The following is a 17672-nucleotide window of genomic DNA, read 5'->3' on the forward strand; positions in this document are numbered from 1 at the left end:
TAGCTCAGTTGGTATTGTATTCATAAGGTCCTGGGTTCAAATTCCAACACTGGAGAAAAAAAAGGAAGTATTTGGACTCTGAGTTCATAAGCCCCAGTATCTTTCCATTTAGAATGTCTTACACAGCTAACATGTCAGAATGATTGTGGGTACTGTTTAGTCAGGTGTTCCCAGTGGCACTTGAGGAAAAAGGCCTCCATAGACTGCTCTAGGCTGCTGCGTCTCCTCCTCACCCCACCCCCCCCAAAGCTAGGGTCTTGCCATTGCAGCCCAAATCCTAAATTTATAGTCTTCCCGCGCCAAGCCTCTCGAGTACTATAAATATAGATGTTTACTACTATGTACAGTCTCATGTGAATTTTTGATTCCTGGTTACTGATAATACCTGGGGTTAGTTTTTGATCTGAATTAGAGGAGAATTAAGGGGTGATTATGAATTCTGGGGAAGGGCATAGGAATAGTTCAGACACATAGCTATGAGCCTGAGGACCTGTACTGTCCCTTCCAGCTGCCTACTGTACTTCCTATCTTTGGAACTTACATTATCTATCTTTATGGCACATTTGGGGCCCAGCTTTGAGAATGACTCTGGGTCTCTGGGCTTCCATTCAGTGAGTGACTTGGGGGAGAAAATAGCCCCCAAATTTTCGTTAAACAAATTGATTAGAGAAGGCGTTATAGACAAGGGAAACTTGAACTGAGTATTGAAGAATGAAGAATTTGAAGGTGTACATGGGATAGAAGTGTGTTTGTCTACTGGGGCAGAAGGTGTACAATTGTGAAGAAATGAATGGACTCCAAGCCTCAGTAGGTAAATGTATCCTATAGGTATGCAGGAAATTGAGAACAGTCAGACGTGCAGGTGTGTGCAGTCAAGAGAAGACAAGGAAAGAATGTCCAGGGCAGAAATTAGGATCTGGCTGGGGTTGTGTGGCTTCACAGTATTAAGGGAGAAAGAGGCCAGGCCTTTGTGTTTAGTAAAAGTAGGTCTTGTCTGGTTTAAAAGCATTGCCTGCTGTCACAGCATCTCACCCAGTATTTCTTTTAAACCTTTCCTTATGAAGTTTTTTGGTTTTTAAAATTGTACCTTATATGTATAAGTGTTTTGCCTGCGTTTATATCTGTGCACCTTGTTCAAGCCTTGTGCCTGCGGAGGCCATGAGAGGGCATCAGATACCTTGGAACTGGAATTAGGTGATTGTCAGCCAAGATGTCAGTATTGGAAATTAAACCTGGGTCCTCTGGAAGAGTAGTTAGTGCTCTGAACCTCTAAGTCATCTCTCCAGTGCCCTTGTGTAGTTCTTGATCAGTGGAGTAATAGCATCCTCTGTGTTTATATAACATCTTGGCAAAATGGGGTCTATGATTAGACCATTCTTTGTTTTCAATTCTGTGCCTGGTTTAGTAAGATACTCCCTGAGGCCCTATTTCTGCTGGAGTTATGCTCATCATCATTGCTTCCTCTCTGTGCACAAATGGGAAAGATGGCCCTTGCTCTTAGGACTCAACCCTGACCAGCCTTTGTCTCTGTCCCCAGTAACAGGGTTCCATTTTATTATCAGTCCCAGTAAGAGGATCTCTCCTGTGGGATTGGCTATTTCTGTTCTAAAGTTTACCCTTTTGTTTCAGGTGGTTTTGTGTGCCATTAGACTACTAAGTCTACTACTGAAATGCCCACTCAATGGAGAGAAGGCAAGTTTGCTATGGCGTATGTGTCCCCAGATAGTCACGGCTCTAACGGTAAGTGGTTTTTCCAAATGCACTCTCCAGCTCTTTTGTCATTTCCTCCTCTGTATGACAGTTAGTTTCTTGGGATCTGCCATTCTCTGGGTCTGTGGCCATTTCTTGAAGGTGGCCGTGAACAGGTAACCAAACCGCTTGTATTTCCTACCTGTGTGCACTGTTAGACAATAGCAACCTGGTTTGGAGGTGGTGAGTGGGTTGGGCACTGAGAACTATTAGACAGGAAATGATGAGATAAATGGCAATGGCAAGGTGAATACTGTGGGCCATATACTCAAAGTAGGTTAAGGAGGATCCCTGGGACTGATTCTCCACAAAATTCTGTGGTCAGTTAAGCACAAAAGGCGTGTCAGGAGGGGTACGTGTGTGTAAGGCATGTGATACGGTAAAGGGGAATACTTTTATCCTACTAAAGTATTGTGTTTTCATCTGACAGTGACTTGGTTTCATTTTCTACTACAAAAGCCTGGTTCATTGAGGCTGGTCTTAGTGTTTGCTCCCTTGATCGAACCTGCCTCAAAGGTTCTTACTTTAGATAGGAAAGAGCAGTACCTGTTTGCCATCATTACCATCCTGTTAGAACTTTTGCTATCTGAGAGAATTGTCATGAATCAGCATATTTCCAGAGTTTATGGGACTGAAAACTAGACTACATGTTTCCTCCTGTTTTCTAATTTGCTTCTTCGTCTTTTCCCTAAGAATCTGTAAAACCAAAAGACATGTGCTGCATATGTGTGTGTTGAGGAGACAGTGAAGAAGCAAGTTATTGAGTGGGATATGGAACATACTGATGGGTGGCCATAATGGTGACAGTGTGCATTGATTATATGTACCAGGTTAGAACCCTTGATGCCTCTAATGTGTGTGGCAGACAGGCTGCAGAGCCATGTTCCCTGCAGAATGATGCTCTTGTAAGATTCAGGACTCAAAGACCACCTTAGATACTTACTGTGTCAAGCTAGAAACCATAGGGTGCTCTCTAGGTGACCCAGGAATGTGGTTGGTGGTTTTTTGTTTTTTTTTTTTTTTCTCATTTGGCTCTTTGTGGGGGCCCACCACCTAGTTCCCAAATAATCATACATAGAGGCTTATTCTTACTTATGAATGCCTGGCTTTAGTCTGGCTTGTTTCTAGCCAGCTTTCCCTAAATTATCCCATCTATCTTTTGCCTTTGGGCTTTTTTTCTTTCTCTATTTCTGTATAACTTCCCTTTACTTCTTACTCTGTGGTCTGCTGTGTAGTTGGGTGGCTGGCCCCGATATCCTCCTCCTTTTCTTGATCCTTGATCTCCCTCTTCCCAGATTTCTCCTCCTATTTATTCTCTTTGCCTGCCAGCCGTGCCTGTCCTTTCTCCTGTCTTGCTATTGGCCATTCATTTCTTTATTAGACCAATCAGGTGTTTTAGACATGTAAAATAACACAGCTTCACAGAGTTAAATAAATGCAACGTAAAAAAGAATACAACACATCTTTGCATCATTAAACAAATGTAACACATCTTAAAATAACATCTCACAACACAGGGAAGTCCTTTATCTTGAGTCTATTCTCTTATTTTCTAGGAGAATAACTAAAAATCTTAACTAGACCTGATTTATAATCACAGGCATTTGGGACTGATGATCTGTTTTGGGAAAATACTGTTATGCATGTCTGACATACAGTTTCTGTGTAAGAAATAGGGTGTGTCTGATCCCTTTTAAGAACTAGCTTGTCTTCATGGTAGATGTACTCAGCAAAAAGTGAGAGCTGAAGCAGCCAGGTCTATAGGAGACTGATGATAGCCTCGTCCCTTTGGGTTGTTGATTGTCTACACCATTTCCTTGTACAGCGTAAGCAGACTACCTTTGTCACCTAGAGCTTAAGTGATTTCATTTCCTTGCAGGATTACCTTCACTTTCTTTTCTTTGTCCGTCCTCATTTGTAGCTGCAACACCGAGAGGCCTGCCAGGAACAGCCTGTGGCTCTAGTAGTGGTTGAGCCTGTTCTTGACGTCCTGGCTGTTCTGTTGCGGAAAGGGGAGGAGACCATCAGCAACCCTCATCACGTCAGTCTGGCTTTTAACATCTTGCTCACAGTCCCTCTGGATCACCTGAAGGCACTGGAGTTTGGCAGTGTCTTCCAGAAGATGCACAATGTGCTGTTCTCCATCTTACAGTGCCACTCGAAGGTGAGAGTAAGAGCACTGCAGCTGCTCCTATATGCGTTGGAAACGACAGCTTCTAGAGGGGCAGCAGAAGGGCTGGGGCTGCTCAGTGGTGTATGTGTGAGAGGCTCCTGTGTTATCCTAACTGCCAATAACAACAAAAGCAACAGACAGACAACTAAAGGAAAGCAAGAAAGGAAAACTCTACCGTTACAGACTTTGCTTCCTGTAATTTCTCAAATGTAAACATAGAAATACTTGACCCTTTATCTTCAGGTCGCTTGAGTTGTTCTTTGCCATCTGTTACTTTGAGTGGTGTCATAGTTTGTGTTTGGTAATGATGTACTTAAATGTCACTGCCTTGCTTAGATAAGTTGGGATTATAATTCAAGTGCTAAAGAGAGTGAGAGTTTATAGTTACTACTGTTTATGTTATACAGAGGCTAGGAACACAGATCTCCTAGAAGAGAGTATGGCCAGGTAGCATTTGTTGAGTATTGGCTGCTTTACCCCATAGTAAGTCTGTAAAGCATGTGGTAATCCTATATTTAGTGATGAGGCTACTGAGACTCAGTGAACATTTTGACCAGTGCTACTTGGTTGAGTCTGAGTGTTAGGCCAAACCTATTGATACCTTTGATTGGGGTTTTTTTCATGCAGCACTACTAATACATGTGACCAGTAGGAATTCATAAATACTAGGTATGCTCATGTACACACACATGTTGAAATGTTTCTAAGTATTTTGATAATCTAAGAATAGGTAATCTACATTTATGCTATGATGTGTGTTTGAAGGTCAGAGGACAAATTTTTGTGGAGATGGTTCTCTCTGTTCCTTTTATATGAAGTCTAGTGCTTCATATAAAATTATGGTTCCTATTGCTGTGATGAAACACTATGACCCAAAAGGGAGTTGAGGAGAAAAGGATTTATTTGACTTAGAGTTCCACATCACAGTCTGTCACTGAAGGAATCCAGGGCAGGAACCTGGAGGCAGGAGCTGATACAGATACCATGGAAGGTGCTGCTTCCTGACTTGTTCCTCATGACTTGCTCAGCCTGCATTCTTACACAACCCAGGACCATCAACCCAGGGATGATACCACCCACAGTGGTCTAGGCCCTCCCCATCAATCACTAATTAAAAAAATGCCTTGCAGCAGGATCTTATTGAGACATTTTCTCAATTGAGGCTTCTTCCTCTCTGATGACTCTAGTAGCTTCTGTCAAGTAACATAAAATTAGTCAGCATATTCAGGGATTGAACTCAGGCCACCAGACATGCATGACAAAAGTCTTTACCCACTAAATTATGTAATCTCCCCAGCAATGCCATTTTTAAGAGAAATGGTCTGTTCCAAAGACTTACAGCTGTCATCTTTGGCCCTGCCTCCTTTGTCACTGCGTTTGATAAAATTTTTTTTGACTAATTATTAAGGTTGTTATGAGACTGTATAATACAGTGCAGTACAAATCCATCCCAGTCTGAGAGTACAAATCTGGCTGAAAGTAAGATTAGCAAACTGACTCCTGGAAAGCTGCTAACACATGAGTATTTAGTGAGTTTCGACTTACGTATAGAGAACATCAACAGCATGATAGTAACAGGACTATGTGAGTGGTTAAGGCAGCTAACATTCACTGACACTGTCAGGTCTCATGAGGGAATTCAGTGCATGGTTTTAGATCCACATACATGTGAACACTCAGCTAAAATCCTCTTAGATGTATCTGGACGACATAGCAGGTGCCCAGCATTGACTAAACACCCAGGAAGAGACTATGATGAGAAAACTTCACGTTACAATTATTTCCTCATGATGACCTGTTATCTTAATTTTGCAAATGAGAAAAATGAGGCACACACAAAGGACAGATTTGTGAAGTTACCAAGGGTGTCATTGTGGAGCTAGGAAGTTTGGTCTGGATTTGATAACTGTTCATCAGTATAACAAGGGTTCAGAGAGAACTTAGAGCATTGATGAAACTCTGGGATGCTTTCCCCAAAACAGCCTCTTCTTAAACCTGTTGCAAAAAGCCAGTATGAAAGGTTTGCTGTGATGATGTCTGGATTTTGTTGTTGATTATACCAGAGAGAATTGTTCTGGTGTTTTACTCTTCTTTTTAGTTGAACACGTAGAACAGTGTGGTCCAGCAGATAAACATTTAATGGTGCCTGCATTGTCAGTATGGAACCCAATAGCCTAAGAACTAAGGTTGTCCTCTGATCTCTACATGTGTGCTATGGCATGCATGCAGCCACACTCCGTACATGACTATGCGTGCACACAGATAGATACAGAGATTTAAATGCATGTTTTGTCGTTTTAGCCTCATTTTTCTTTTTTTTTTTCTTCCTTTTTTTTTTTAAAAAAAAAAGGAAATAAAATTGTCTGGTGTAGCAGTGAATGCCTGTGATCTCAGCACTTGGCAAAGGCAGGAAGAATTCTGTGGGTTTGAAGCCAGCTTGGTCTACATGTGAATTTGTGATACACAGTGAATCTTTGTCTCAAAGGAAAACAAAAACAAATTTAAAAATAGAAGGAAGTGAGTGGGGAAGGGAGAAGCACTTGGAGAATGGTTAGACATTTAAGAAGATTAGGAGTGAGGTAACCTTTAAAAAGATTATGTGTAAGAGTTTTGTCTGCATGTATGCATGTGCATGCAGAGCTCATGATATTAAAAGAGGGTGTCTGATCTGGAGTTATACACAGATGGTTGTGAGCTCCTCTGTGGGTACTGGGAACCAAACCTAGGTTCTCAGCAAGATGATTTATTCTTAACCACTTAGTTATCTCTCCAGTTCCAGGAGCAAACTTCTTAAAAGAGTTGCTTGGTCTCAGTGTTCAAGGGAAAGTCTTAGGCAAGCTAAGACTTTCATTTGAGATGGTTTGATCCTCATTTTAAGTGAATTTATGTAATCTTTTTTTTTCTCTTAAATGCCAATTCTGTGTCTTTCTAGAGTATATTAGAACCAGTGTAGAATAAGCACAGACTTGGCAAATTTTAAATCAAGGTGCCCCACAAGTTTTGAAACATGTGCAATGTAGAACCCCCTACTTCCTAAAACGTTAAATCAAGAACTAAGGAACCAGATGTGAGCCAGATTTCAGCAGTGATTTTAGCAAAAGATAAGAGAAGTATCTGCTGCATAGCAGGGTTTACATCTCTCTGTATGTCCTGCCAGGTAAGCAGACAAAAGATCATTGACCTACTTCTGTGTTCCTCTATTACCACAGGTGATGCTGAAGGCCATTTCATCCTTCTTGAACTCGTTTAATATACTATTGTTTTCAGTTATGCGTGAAGGACGGCAGAAAGACAAAGGTAATTCAGAGTAATGGCTTCAGGTATAGATTTGAGTGTATTTATCATGTAGTATTTCTGACCGTAAATATTTCTGAAAATAAAACCACCAAACTGAGTTCACATAAAATATGTTCAGATTATCAAGTGAATATTCAAGAAAGAATTTATTGAGAAATATTTATTTTTATTTATGGGTGTGTGCACAAGTGAGTGTGTATGTGTGCAATGCTAATGCTGGTGGAGACCAGAAGAGGGTGTCTGCCACCCTAGAACTAAAGTTATAGGTAGTTTTAGGCCATCTGATATGGGTGCTAGGAATGGAACTTAGGTCCTCTGGACCTTAACCGCTGAGCTCTCTCCAGCCTCTTGTCTTAGTTAGGATTTTTATTGCTGTGATAAAACACCATGACCAAAAGCAACTTGGTGGAGGGAAAGGGTTTAATTTCAGCTTACCACTTCCAGGCTATACTCTGTCACTGATGGAAGTCAGGGCAGGAACTTAGTGGTAGGCACTGAAGCAGAGGCCATGAGGAATGCTCCTTGCTGGCTTGTTCTCCAGGGTTTGCTCAACCTGCTTTTTTATGCAACTCAGTACCAGCTGCCCAAGGGTGGCACTGTCTCTTGTCACATGGACCTTCCCACATGAATCATTAATAAAGAAAATACTATTAATAATTTGCCTACAGGAAATACTATGGAGGCATTTTTTCAGTTGTTCTTTTTCCCAACTCACTTTGGCTAAGGTCAAACTGACAAAAACAAGAACAAAACTAAACGCTACCCAGCCAGGGCACCTCTCAAGATAATTTTGTTTGAGACAGGATCTCACTATGTAGCTCTGGATGGCCCAGAACTCAGTATGTAGACCACATTGGTTTCAAACTAACACCTGTCCTTCTGACTCAAGATAATTTTTTTAACTATTTCAGATCATCACATTTTACTGTATTCCAAACTGAATGCATCTGGCATCTCTGATTGAAACTTGTTTTTCTGGAAAGAAGAGGGTGGAGGAGAAGAGATGAGAGGTCGCACACTGCTGACAGATGTTGTAGTTCTCCCTTTACTCCTCCCAGCTGTGAACAGCTAGCTGGTGGCATAATGAATTTATCTCTACCTCTCATGCATAGCACAGTGCATGTGTTCATCTAATTAATATTAAAAATCTACTGATGTGTAGGGCTGGTAACAAGTTCCTTCTCTTTGATAGCCTTTGCTGGTATATGACTGTCTGTGGTTCCAGTTAAGGTTATTTAATATCCTAAGATACTGTTCTGATGGTGATGTCTTCCCTAATGTGCCCAGGGAGGCAGACAGGCCAAGCAAGGTCTTGCTATGGACTGGAAGTAAAGTGTGGCTGCATGCTATGTCAAGCTTGTCCCTTGTCACATGTTCTGAGCATGCATGGAAGGAAACATGTGCTTCATGTTGACCTAACTTGGTTCTCTCTAATTCCAAGATTATTCTCTGTACTTATGGCTTGGCCCACAGGGTTTATCGGTTCTGTTCTCCTTATTGGGTTCTAGTGCACTCTTATGATTATGCATGAACTCAGTGACTGCAATAATCAGTCACTCATACTGTCTAAATGGAGATTGTTAGGTCATGAAGCACATAGCTACAGTGTGGGCCTTGTGAAATACTTCCCAAATATTAACAGAATTTCATAGAAATTGAATTGATTTAGAGAACTACATTTATTTTTTTTAAAAAATATTTATTTATTTATTTATTTATTTATTATGTATACAATATTCTTTCTGTCTGTGTATATGCCTGCAGGCCAGAAGAGGGCACCAGACCTCATTACAGATGGTTGTGAGCCACCATGTGGTTGCTGGGAATTGAACTCAGGACCTTTGGAAGAGCAGGCAATGCTCTTAACCACTGAGCCATCTCTCCAGCCCCCGAGAACTACATTTATTAAAGATAAGATGTCTGTGTGTTTATTCTCAAAAATTACTGTCCATATTAAAAATTCAGTTTTATTGAGGTTTAATGTTTGCATGATGCACTTCATCTGTTTAATTGATAATTAGGAACAAAGTGAAGCCACACCGCAGCCAAAATATAGATTCTTTCAACTTGAGTTCTGTGTCACTGTATTAGGTCTGATCTTGAGCAACCACCAGTCTACCTTTGGTTCGTGAGTTTGCATTTTCCAGATTTATAAATAAAATTATAGCTATTACTGTGCTCAGCAAAGCTTGGGAGGTGCTATAGCATGGACCAGGGCTCTCTATCCAGTCAGGGCAGGAGTTGGGGAGCTCAGGAACTAGATGGTCCTACACTGACTAACAAGGGAGGACTGGAGAAGTAACTCTGGGAAGATTGGGGGAAGTGGGGAGTTGATAGCCTTATATCTTATCTCCATTTGCCTATGAAAGGAAAACCTTACACAATTTCTAAAACTGATAGAGGCAAAGACATACTTTAGAACTCTTTTAAATCCTCTCAATAAAATGTCTTGACGATAATCTTCATTTGATCCTGTTTTATAGCAATCTATTCCCTTTAAAATGATAGCAATCATAGATTTCATCCTTAAGTGAATTGATTTTTCTAGTTAGATATTGTATTAGTTAATTTTCTCATGGCTGTGATAAAATACTGACAAAGATGGCTTAAGAAAGGAAGGGTTTGGAAGCTGAAGAGGTGGCTCAGAGGTTAAGAGCATTGTCTGCTCTTCCAGAGGTCCTCAGTTCAATTTCCAGCAACCACATGGTGACTCACAACCATTTGTGATAAAATCTGGTGCCCTCTTCTGGTGTGTAGGCATACATGCAGGCAAAATGCTGTATACATAATAAATAAATCTTTAAAAAAAAAAAAAGAAAGGAAGGGTTTATTTTGGCTTACAGTTTGAGGAGATGCAGTCCATCATGGGGACAGAAGTATGGGGTGGTTGGTCACATTGCTTTGTAGTCAGGAAGTAGAGATGAATGCTGGTGCTCAATTGGCTTTCCTACTCCTTTTCCCCACTTTCAGCCCAGGACCCCAGTCATGGTATGGTGCTGTCCATTTTAGGGTGGTCTTTCCTGCCCACTTAATACTAGGTTGATGTTGAAAATTAGCTATCAGAGACCCCCACACACTCACACAAAACCACATGGACTTGAATATCATGTTTTTCACTGTTGTCGTGTTTGGACATATCTTTTACCATATTTTTGTGTACAGAATAAGCCAGTAGAGTCTGGAAAGAGTAGAGAGTTGCAGTCATTTCTACTTTATACTAAGATTGTAGGGCTAGAAGAAATGATCTTGCCATTTCAAAGCTAATCATTTTCCATCTGTAGGAAGCATGGATGACTTGCCAGTGGTCCTTGAGTGTGCACGCCTGGTGGAAAGGATGTACAGCCACATTGCTACTCGAGCTGAGGAATTCACCGCGTTCTCCCCATTCCTGGTGGCCCAGTATGTGACAGAAGCACAGAAGGTAAAAACGCAGACTGAACATGCTCATCAGGGGTTTCCATTCACAGTCTTAGAGCATAGCTTTTTACCAAAAATAGCAATGATAGGCTCACAGCAGTGGACTTTTCTGTACGTGTGTGTGTGTGTGTGTGTGTGTGAGATCAGTCTTATAGAGTTACGGATAGAACTGAGGGACGTGTAAGGGTCATTGGAGCCCCTTACTGAAGTTGCTTAGGACTCCAAGACTCCCAGGTCTCTGGTTCCAGTACAGACCTGGACCTGTTTCCTTTTCTTGTTATCCAATAGGCAAGTGAAATCTCACCCAGGGCCAAGAACTCTTAAGGATCCAAACCAGCAGAGCCTGGAAAAGAGGGGATTGGGGTAGTTATCACATTCATTTGCTCCTAGACACTCAGAGCAGACTACAGGGTAGACACACTGGGAATTTTGTTACTGCTGATCTTTGTTTCAATTTATATGGCTTTTGGAATTGTTTTAAATGATGAATTTATTATTAAGAGTTACTTGTTCACATATGTCCATGCACTGTTTTCAAACTTCCAGAAGCTACTGGTGCCCCATGGTCAGGCCAGTTTAGGACTATAAATGACTTTGGAACTTTACCTTGATTAATGAATGCCAGTGTGTCAGAGTCAAGTGAATAAATCCATTTGCTTGTATTTGTATAAACATGTTTACATGCTTTCTGGGAAATAGCGAGTCTGGTGGACTGAATTGGTACTGGGTCTCTTGCATGCATGGTAGTTGGATCTCTTGGTGGGCACTGTAGAGGAATGTCTAACTAGAAAAGTCAGCATTTCTCCAGGGAGGTTTGGTTGAACAGCCTTTCTAGATTGCTTCCTTCCTGTTTCAAGTAATTGTAACTGTTGAGTAACTTTTTACGTCACACCTTCTTGTCATTCTAGCAACTTTATCTGTGCTAGGGGGTGGGAGGGAGCAGCAGTGCTAAGTAAGTGCTTGAGAAGATACTTGTAGTGGTCCTGGAGTGACATGGGGACTAGTCAATTGATTTTCTTATGCACATATAACAGTTTTATCAAAGCTTGATATACTGTAAGCATGTGAGTCATTAACATACAAGCTTTTGATGAGAGAAAAGCTTGTACTTTTTAACTGGAGAATGAAAAGAGACATAGTAATTTCATTTTGCTGAGGTACAAAAAGGAAAGTGATAATTGGAACCTTGAAGTCATATTGTTCTAAGATTTACTTTATGAAATCTCTAGTCTCCAGGCTTCATTATTCATCTTTAATTTAAACTTGTCCATTTTTTCCTTTTGTTTTGTTTTGTTTTAATCTTGAAAACAAAAAGGGCTTGTGAGTTATTAAGGCCATTACATCCTGAAATCCATTGGCAGAAGTCTAGGTCTTTTGTTTATTTTTAAATTTAGTAATGAAAACACTCCATATGCATTAGAGACTGCTACTGAAAACCACAAATTCTCCCAGGCAGCATGTTTAGCTTTAATTAAATGCCCAAGAGTAAAGACAACCAGAAACATCTCTGCATTCATTCCTTGTGTTTCTGTAGACTAGATGTTGTAGTAGGACCTGTGAGAGACAGGCAGATTTCCTGGGAAGACCCTGTTGGTCAGGAGATGCTGCAGCCTACAGGCCTGCTTGTTTTGTCTGCTCTGTGTAGTGAGGAATCCTAATGAAAACAAAGAAAGATGTTTCCAGTTATTTGCTCTTTTACTTCCAGCTTAGGTTTCCAGCAGTCTCTCCATCTCATATTGCTAGCTTGGGATGAGTAGTGGTTAATGTTCATCCCACTCAATGAGTTTTGAAGCTGCTGGGATAAGTTTTCATTCATAGACCATTGATCCCAGCTGTAGAAAGTCTGAAGCCCAGGGATTTGTGGCTGCACCAATTTTATTCTGCTTACTGAGCACCGACGTTTTCAGCATGTTGCCTGTTTTGTCCCTGGTTTGTGCTTAGAGCCTTCCTCCTTCCTTCCCAGGTAACCTTGTACCCAACTGTGAAGAACCTGCTACAGGAGGGAATTTATCTCATTTTGGATCTCTGCATAGAGCGTGATATTCAGTTTCTGCGGGCCTCGCTACAGCCCGGAGCACGAGATGTCTTTAAGGAACTACACAGCGACTACCTCAAGTACCACAAGGCCAAGCAAGAAGGAGAGAAAAGATATACAGCCTAGGCCACACCACAGAAGCACAGTTCCTGGTACATCTTGCAGAGGCTTCATGGTTCAGAGTCATAGAGGATGTAAAGGCTTCTGAAATTCTCATGCACATTATCAGCAACCATGGGAACTCTTCCTACCACCCCCTGTCACCTCACGAGTCCCACTGTGTCTCACAGTGTATCCAACTGGTTTGGAACTTACCATATAGACCAGGCTGACCTTGAACACAGAAATCCTCTGCCACTTCCTTCTGTATGCTGGTGCTAAAGGCATGCACCACTTTCGGAATTATTTATTTTTATAGCTTTTTTAAATTTTAATCTGAGTATTCTTTAATATCCTTCTTCCTGGGATGATAAGGATTGAACCTGGGGCCTTAAACTTACTAATTTCACACTTCTGCCACTCAGCTACACCTTCATGCCTCAGGATGCCTTTTTATAACTAAGAGTGGCATAAGAAACCTGAAAACAGGTTTTGGGGTTGGATGAATTTAATGGAAAAAAATGCTGATCATTATGACTGTACCTAATGTCCTTTTCCTTTTTGCCTCTCCTGACTGGAAACTGTAGGACTGGTGTTTAATTCTGATACATGGGACTGTAGTTAAAGCCTGTTTGGATAATTCTGCCCTTTAAATCAAGTAGGACAGGGACACTCTTGTGCCTTCCCTCTGAGAATTCTGGTGGTGCTGGGGGAGCCCTGGATAGGATGGTATGTACCTATCTGGTAGGTAGGTGCTTCCAGCACAGAAGTCAGGGCTCTTACTTATTGCTGCTTCATTTTGAGAAGTTCATTATAAAACTTCCTGTTCGGTTCAAGAAATAATGTTAACTGTTCTTACTATCTAAACAGTGTATTTTGATGGTCTCAGTTACCCAAACAGCCTTTATTACCACTTAGGAAATGTCTTGTTTAGTCTCTTTGTTGTGTATATGTAGATGTATAAATATATAGTAAATTGATCAAAATGTGTTTTAATATTTTCTTTTGTAACAGTTGTCATATTAGAGTCAATAAACATATTTGGTATTTTTTAATTAGCATAGCTGCTTCATTTACTAAGTCCCCCATTGTCAGACATAGGATTCTTCTACACTTTCCTTTATAAATATCGCCCATGGCTTGATTATTTCCTAAGACACATTCACATAAGCTGTTTGTTAGTTTAGTTTTGAATACTATGTCTTGTATTTTGAGACAGGAGCTTATTCTAAAGCCCAGGCCGACCTTGAACTTGATCTTCCCTCTTCAGCCACGGAAGTATCTGGATAATAGTTATGTGCCACTGTAGTTGGTTGTTTTCTTTTCTTCTTTTCTTTTAACATATCACCGGTTAGCCTGACTAGAAAGTCATATTAGTTTTAATAAACTTCTATAAATATTACCCACTTACCCTCTAGAAAGCATACACATTGATTCTTTCTCCAAGTAAATCTGTCGCCACTTGATTTGTTCTACATAGATAGGGATTGTGGGTAGGCAAGAAGTTCTTCTGGTGCTGACAGTCACCAGCCCTTGGGTGCCTGAAGCATAGGAACTGGACTGGCAGACCCAGAAGTCTATGGCTTTAAGCCTAGAGAGCTGGAGACAGTAGGCCTTACAAGTCTTAGAATTCTGGATCTTGATCGTTAAGTAGAAGGCTTTAACTGCTGTGAGCTTTAAGCACTTGGCAGCTATTAAAATCCTTTGCTTTCGATAGCCATGAACAACAGGCGGTGGCATGTAACACTTGTTGGTGTTACAGCTCTTAAATGAGTCTTGAATACTGAAACCCTGAGCTCTCACAGTGACCAATGTTATAGCTCTCAGACCCAGGGTCTGAAATGCTTGACCTTTGACAATGATCAGTTTTATGCTTGTTCAGCCTCAAGACTCTAGGTGTTTAAGCCTTGAAAGCTTTTTGGAATTGTCAGTCCGTGTGTAGGGCTTGCAGCTGTTCCTTCTCAGCTCTGCACTGTCTCTGTCATCTCTGCCCCCTCCACTTCCCACCCAGGTCACTTTCTAGAACTCTTTAGCTACCCTTTCACTGCTATTGTTGCTGTTATTAATGACCGTCTTTGCCCCCACTACTGCTCTCCCTCTGCTTCCATCTCTTACGTTACCAGCTAGCTCAGCTGTTCTCTTACTGATACTACCAAAAAAGCAAACAAGGAAAGATTGCTTGAGCTAAGTATGATGGTGCATGCCTGTAATCTCAGTACTTGGTAGGTAGAGGCAGAGGATCAGGATCAGTTTGTCATTCTCAGAATTTTGAGGCCAACACGCATACTGCATGAGATCTTGTCTCAAAACAACAGCAAAAGACTGCTTATAAGAAACCTTCTGTTGGACACAGTCCTGATTACAACAGTAGGGTGCAACACAGGAAGGTGTCCTAAAGTCAACTGAATTGCCTGCAGTGCTTGTATATCCAGAAAAGAGATGTGGTAAGTGTGTTTATACCAGTTACAGGCCTCTGGCCACCGGAGAGGTGCTCCCTGACCAGTCTGGGTGAAAATAACTGCCGAAGCTCACTGAGCCTCACTGAGAAAGTTACTGTAGGGTAACTGATGTAACAGTCGTAGTTCTTTGTGGAGCTGGAGTTGTGTGCAAGAACAGATGTGATTGAATGTAATTTCCTCAAGGTATTCATAGAGTATGAGGTAGGTAGACTACCATAAACAGGGTTGGGCCGATAATCCTCTGCTCATGCCAGCTGGGTCCCAGGGAAGGGTCTAACAACTGCCAATTAGGGAATCAAAACACCCTGGTCCTGGCATCTTATTTAAAGGAAAAGTAAACATTGAAGAGGTGCTTATACTAAAGACCTTCATTTAACATTAATGGTGCTCGAGTGATAGTTAAGTGTTCCACTCTTAGCAAATACTTGGGGAAGGTTGGATCATTTTATCTGTCTCAAATCAATCTTCACCACCACCATCGTCATTATTTTGAGGTAAAGTCTCACATAGCTCAGGTTGACCTTGACCTTGCTGTGTTGCTGAGAATGACCTGCCTTCAGCTCCTGAGTGCTGAGATTATAACGCATGCACCCATATGGTCCTGGGGTTTGAACCTAGAGCTCTGCATGCTAGGTGATGGAGCTACAACACTGTTGAGAGTTTTTGTTTTAAAGATTTACTTTACTTGCTTTTACTCTATGAACAGTGTTTTACCTGTATATGTGTGTGTTTACCTTGTACATGCCTGCTGCCCATAGAGGTCAGAAGAGGGCATTGAATCCCCTGGAACTGGGGTGACAGCTGGTTGGTTGTAAGAGCCATGTAAGTGCTAGGAACTGAACCTACATCTTTTGGAAGAGTATCAAGTATTTTTAACTGCTGAGCCATTTCTCTAGTCCCACATTTTTATTTATTTTTTGATAAGAGAGCGATGTCATTTTCTTTTCAATTGCTTTAATTGCTCAGAGTATACATTTTATATTGCCTATTTAAGTTTATGATGTAAATTTTGTTTACATAATTACTTTCTTACATAATAATTTTTTCTTACTTAGACTATTTTTTCTCATTCACTGGCGGTAGAATTCATTTTGTAAAATCTCCTGATTCCCTCTTTCCATTCAGTCAAAATGTAGACTTTTTAAAAATGATTTTAAGAATAACTCATAAGAAAATTTCTTTCTCTCTTTGTTGTTTTTTGTTACAAGTCTTACTGCAGCCTAGACTCATCTTGAACTCCCTTGTGAAGTATACGCTGGTCTTGAATTCACCATTAGTTCCTGCAGTCTCCCTAGCGCTGAGTCCCAGTGGACCCCACAATATCACACCCCTGTTTTTCATGCTCTGCATGGAACAGATGGTATGAACTAGATATTTTGAATACCTATGAAAAAACCTGTGTTTTATGCCCCACGTCTGATTTTATTTCCTGCTCTGACAGGACTTGAAACATCTTTGCATGACTGGCTTGTCTCTCCTCCCTCTGTTTAGGCCTGCAGTGCTGATTAACTAGAACTGAATTTGAGTGGACTGGTAAACTTGTGCTTCTCGCTGTGTCCTGACACATTTTGTTTTCCTTAGGAAGTTGCTGCAGGAATCTTCAAAAGAGGCTTGTTCGCCTGGAGATGTGGTACAGGGAATAATGGGTCTTTCAAGGCCTCCTGCTATAGGTGGAGCTGAAGCTGAGGTCTCTGGCCTTCTCTGCCCCCCAACTGGGTAGAGCAGTGCCTGATTTGTCCTCTATTACTGCTTCACCAGATGACATAGGCACAGCAGTTCCTCAGGTGTCCTGATGGTGGTGCTGCGGTGCTACTCAGGGAACTCTGACCAAAGACCCTGCCCTTGGAGGGGAATGTGATCTTGAGCCTCATCAACCATGCTATGCCAAAAGTGTGGGCCCCGACAGGTTCCCGTCCCGAAGTGGTTATTAGTGCCTCAGTCACTTCTCTGTGATCTTAAATTTTTCCAATCAAGTCATTTCCAGATCTGCTTTGCTGATTCAGAGGGCTGAAAGCATCTTCCAGTGGCACATGTGGAGGGGCTCAGCTGTCAGAGGGACCACCACAGAGACCTAGGCAGAGGGGCTGATGCTGGGCTCGTAACCCCGTAGACCTGCTTTAGCTCGAATCCCAACCCACTCAAGAGGTGCACGATATCCCTATATAAGCCAGGTGTGAGAACACCGTCCTGGTGCAGTGTTTACTTTCTAGCAGGGCCACTGACAATGAGGGACAGAAAAGTAAGTCTTGATCTGCCTGTGTGGAGTGGAGGTTGTTGGTCGAGAAGAACTGATTGACATTACTTGTCTTCCTGCTTTGGATATGTGATATGGGGCATTAGGTGTGAGGGAAGCTGGGGCTGAGAAGCCTCCATGTGGGGGATCCCCGATCTGTTTCTTTGAAGGCACCGCTGGGGCATTCTAGAATGTTTAGGGAGGGGGACA

At 41.5% G+C, this 17672-nt stretch overlaps 1 protein-coding gene across 2 annotated transcripts in view; it reads left to right on the plus strand.

The window, feature by feature from the left end:
• Positions 1 to 13825, plus strand: part of Urb2 (URB2 ribosome biogenesis homolog) — a 28315-nt gene extending 14490 nt beyond the window's left edge. Inside the window, exons 6-10 of one of the 2 annotated variants that reach the window (XM_048450221.3) lie at positions 1630 to 1740; positions 3671 to 3913; positions 7132 to 7219; positions 10501 to 10640; positions 12600 to 13825. In XM_048450221.3, the coding sequence (XP_048306178.3) occupies positions 1630 to 1740; positions 3671 to 3913; positions 7132 to 7219; positions 10501 to 10640; positions 12600 to 12797 (780 nt within the window). In that variant the 3' untranslated portion in view covers positions 12798 to 13825. Of the gene's footprint in view, positions 1 to 1629; positions 1741 to 3670; positions 3914 to 7131; positions 7220 to 8130; positions 10472 to 10500; positions 10641 to 12599 lie in introns of those variants that run through there. The other variant, XM_048450222.3, reaches the window with a different exon arrangement.
• The last annotated feature ends 3847 nt before the right edge of the window (positions 13826 to 17672 follow it).

The sequence above is a fragment of the Myodes glareolus genome, chromosome 22 (genome assembly GCF_982192425.1).
Source record: "Myodes glareolus chromosome 22, mMyoGla1.1, whole genome shotgun sequence".
NCBI classification, from domain to species: Eukaryota; Metazoa; Chordata; class Mammalia; order Rodentia; family Cricetidae; genus Myodes; species Myodes glareolus.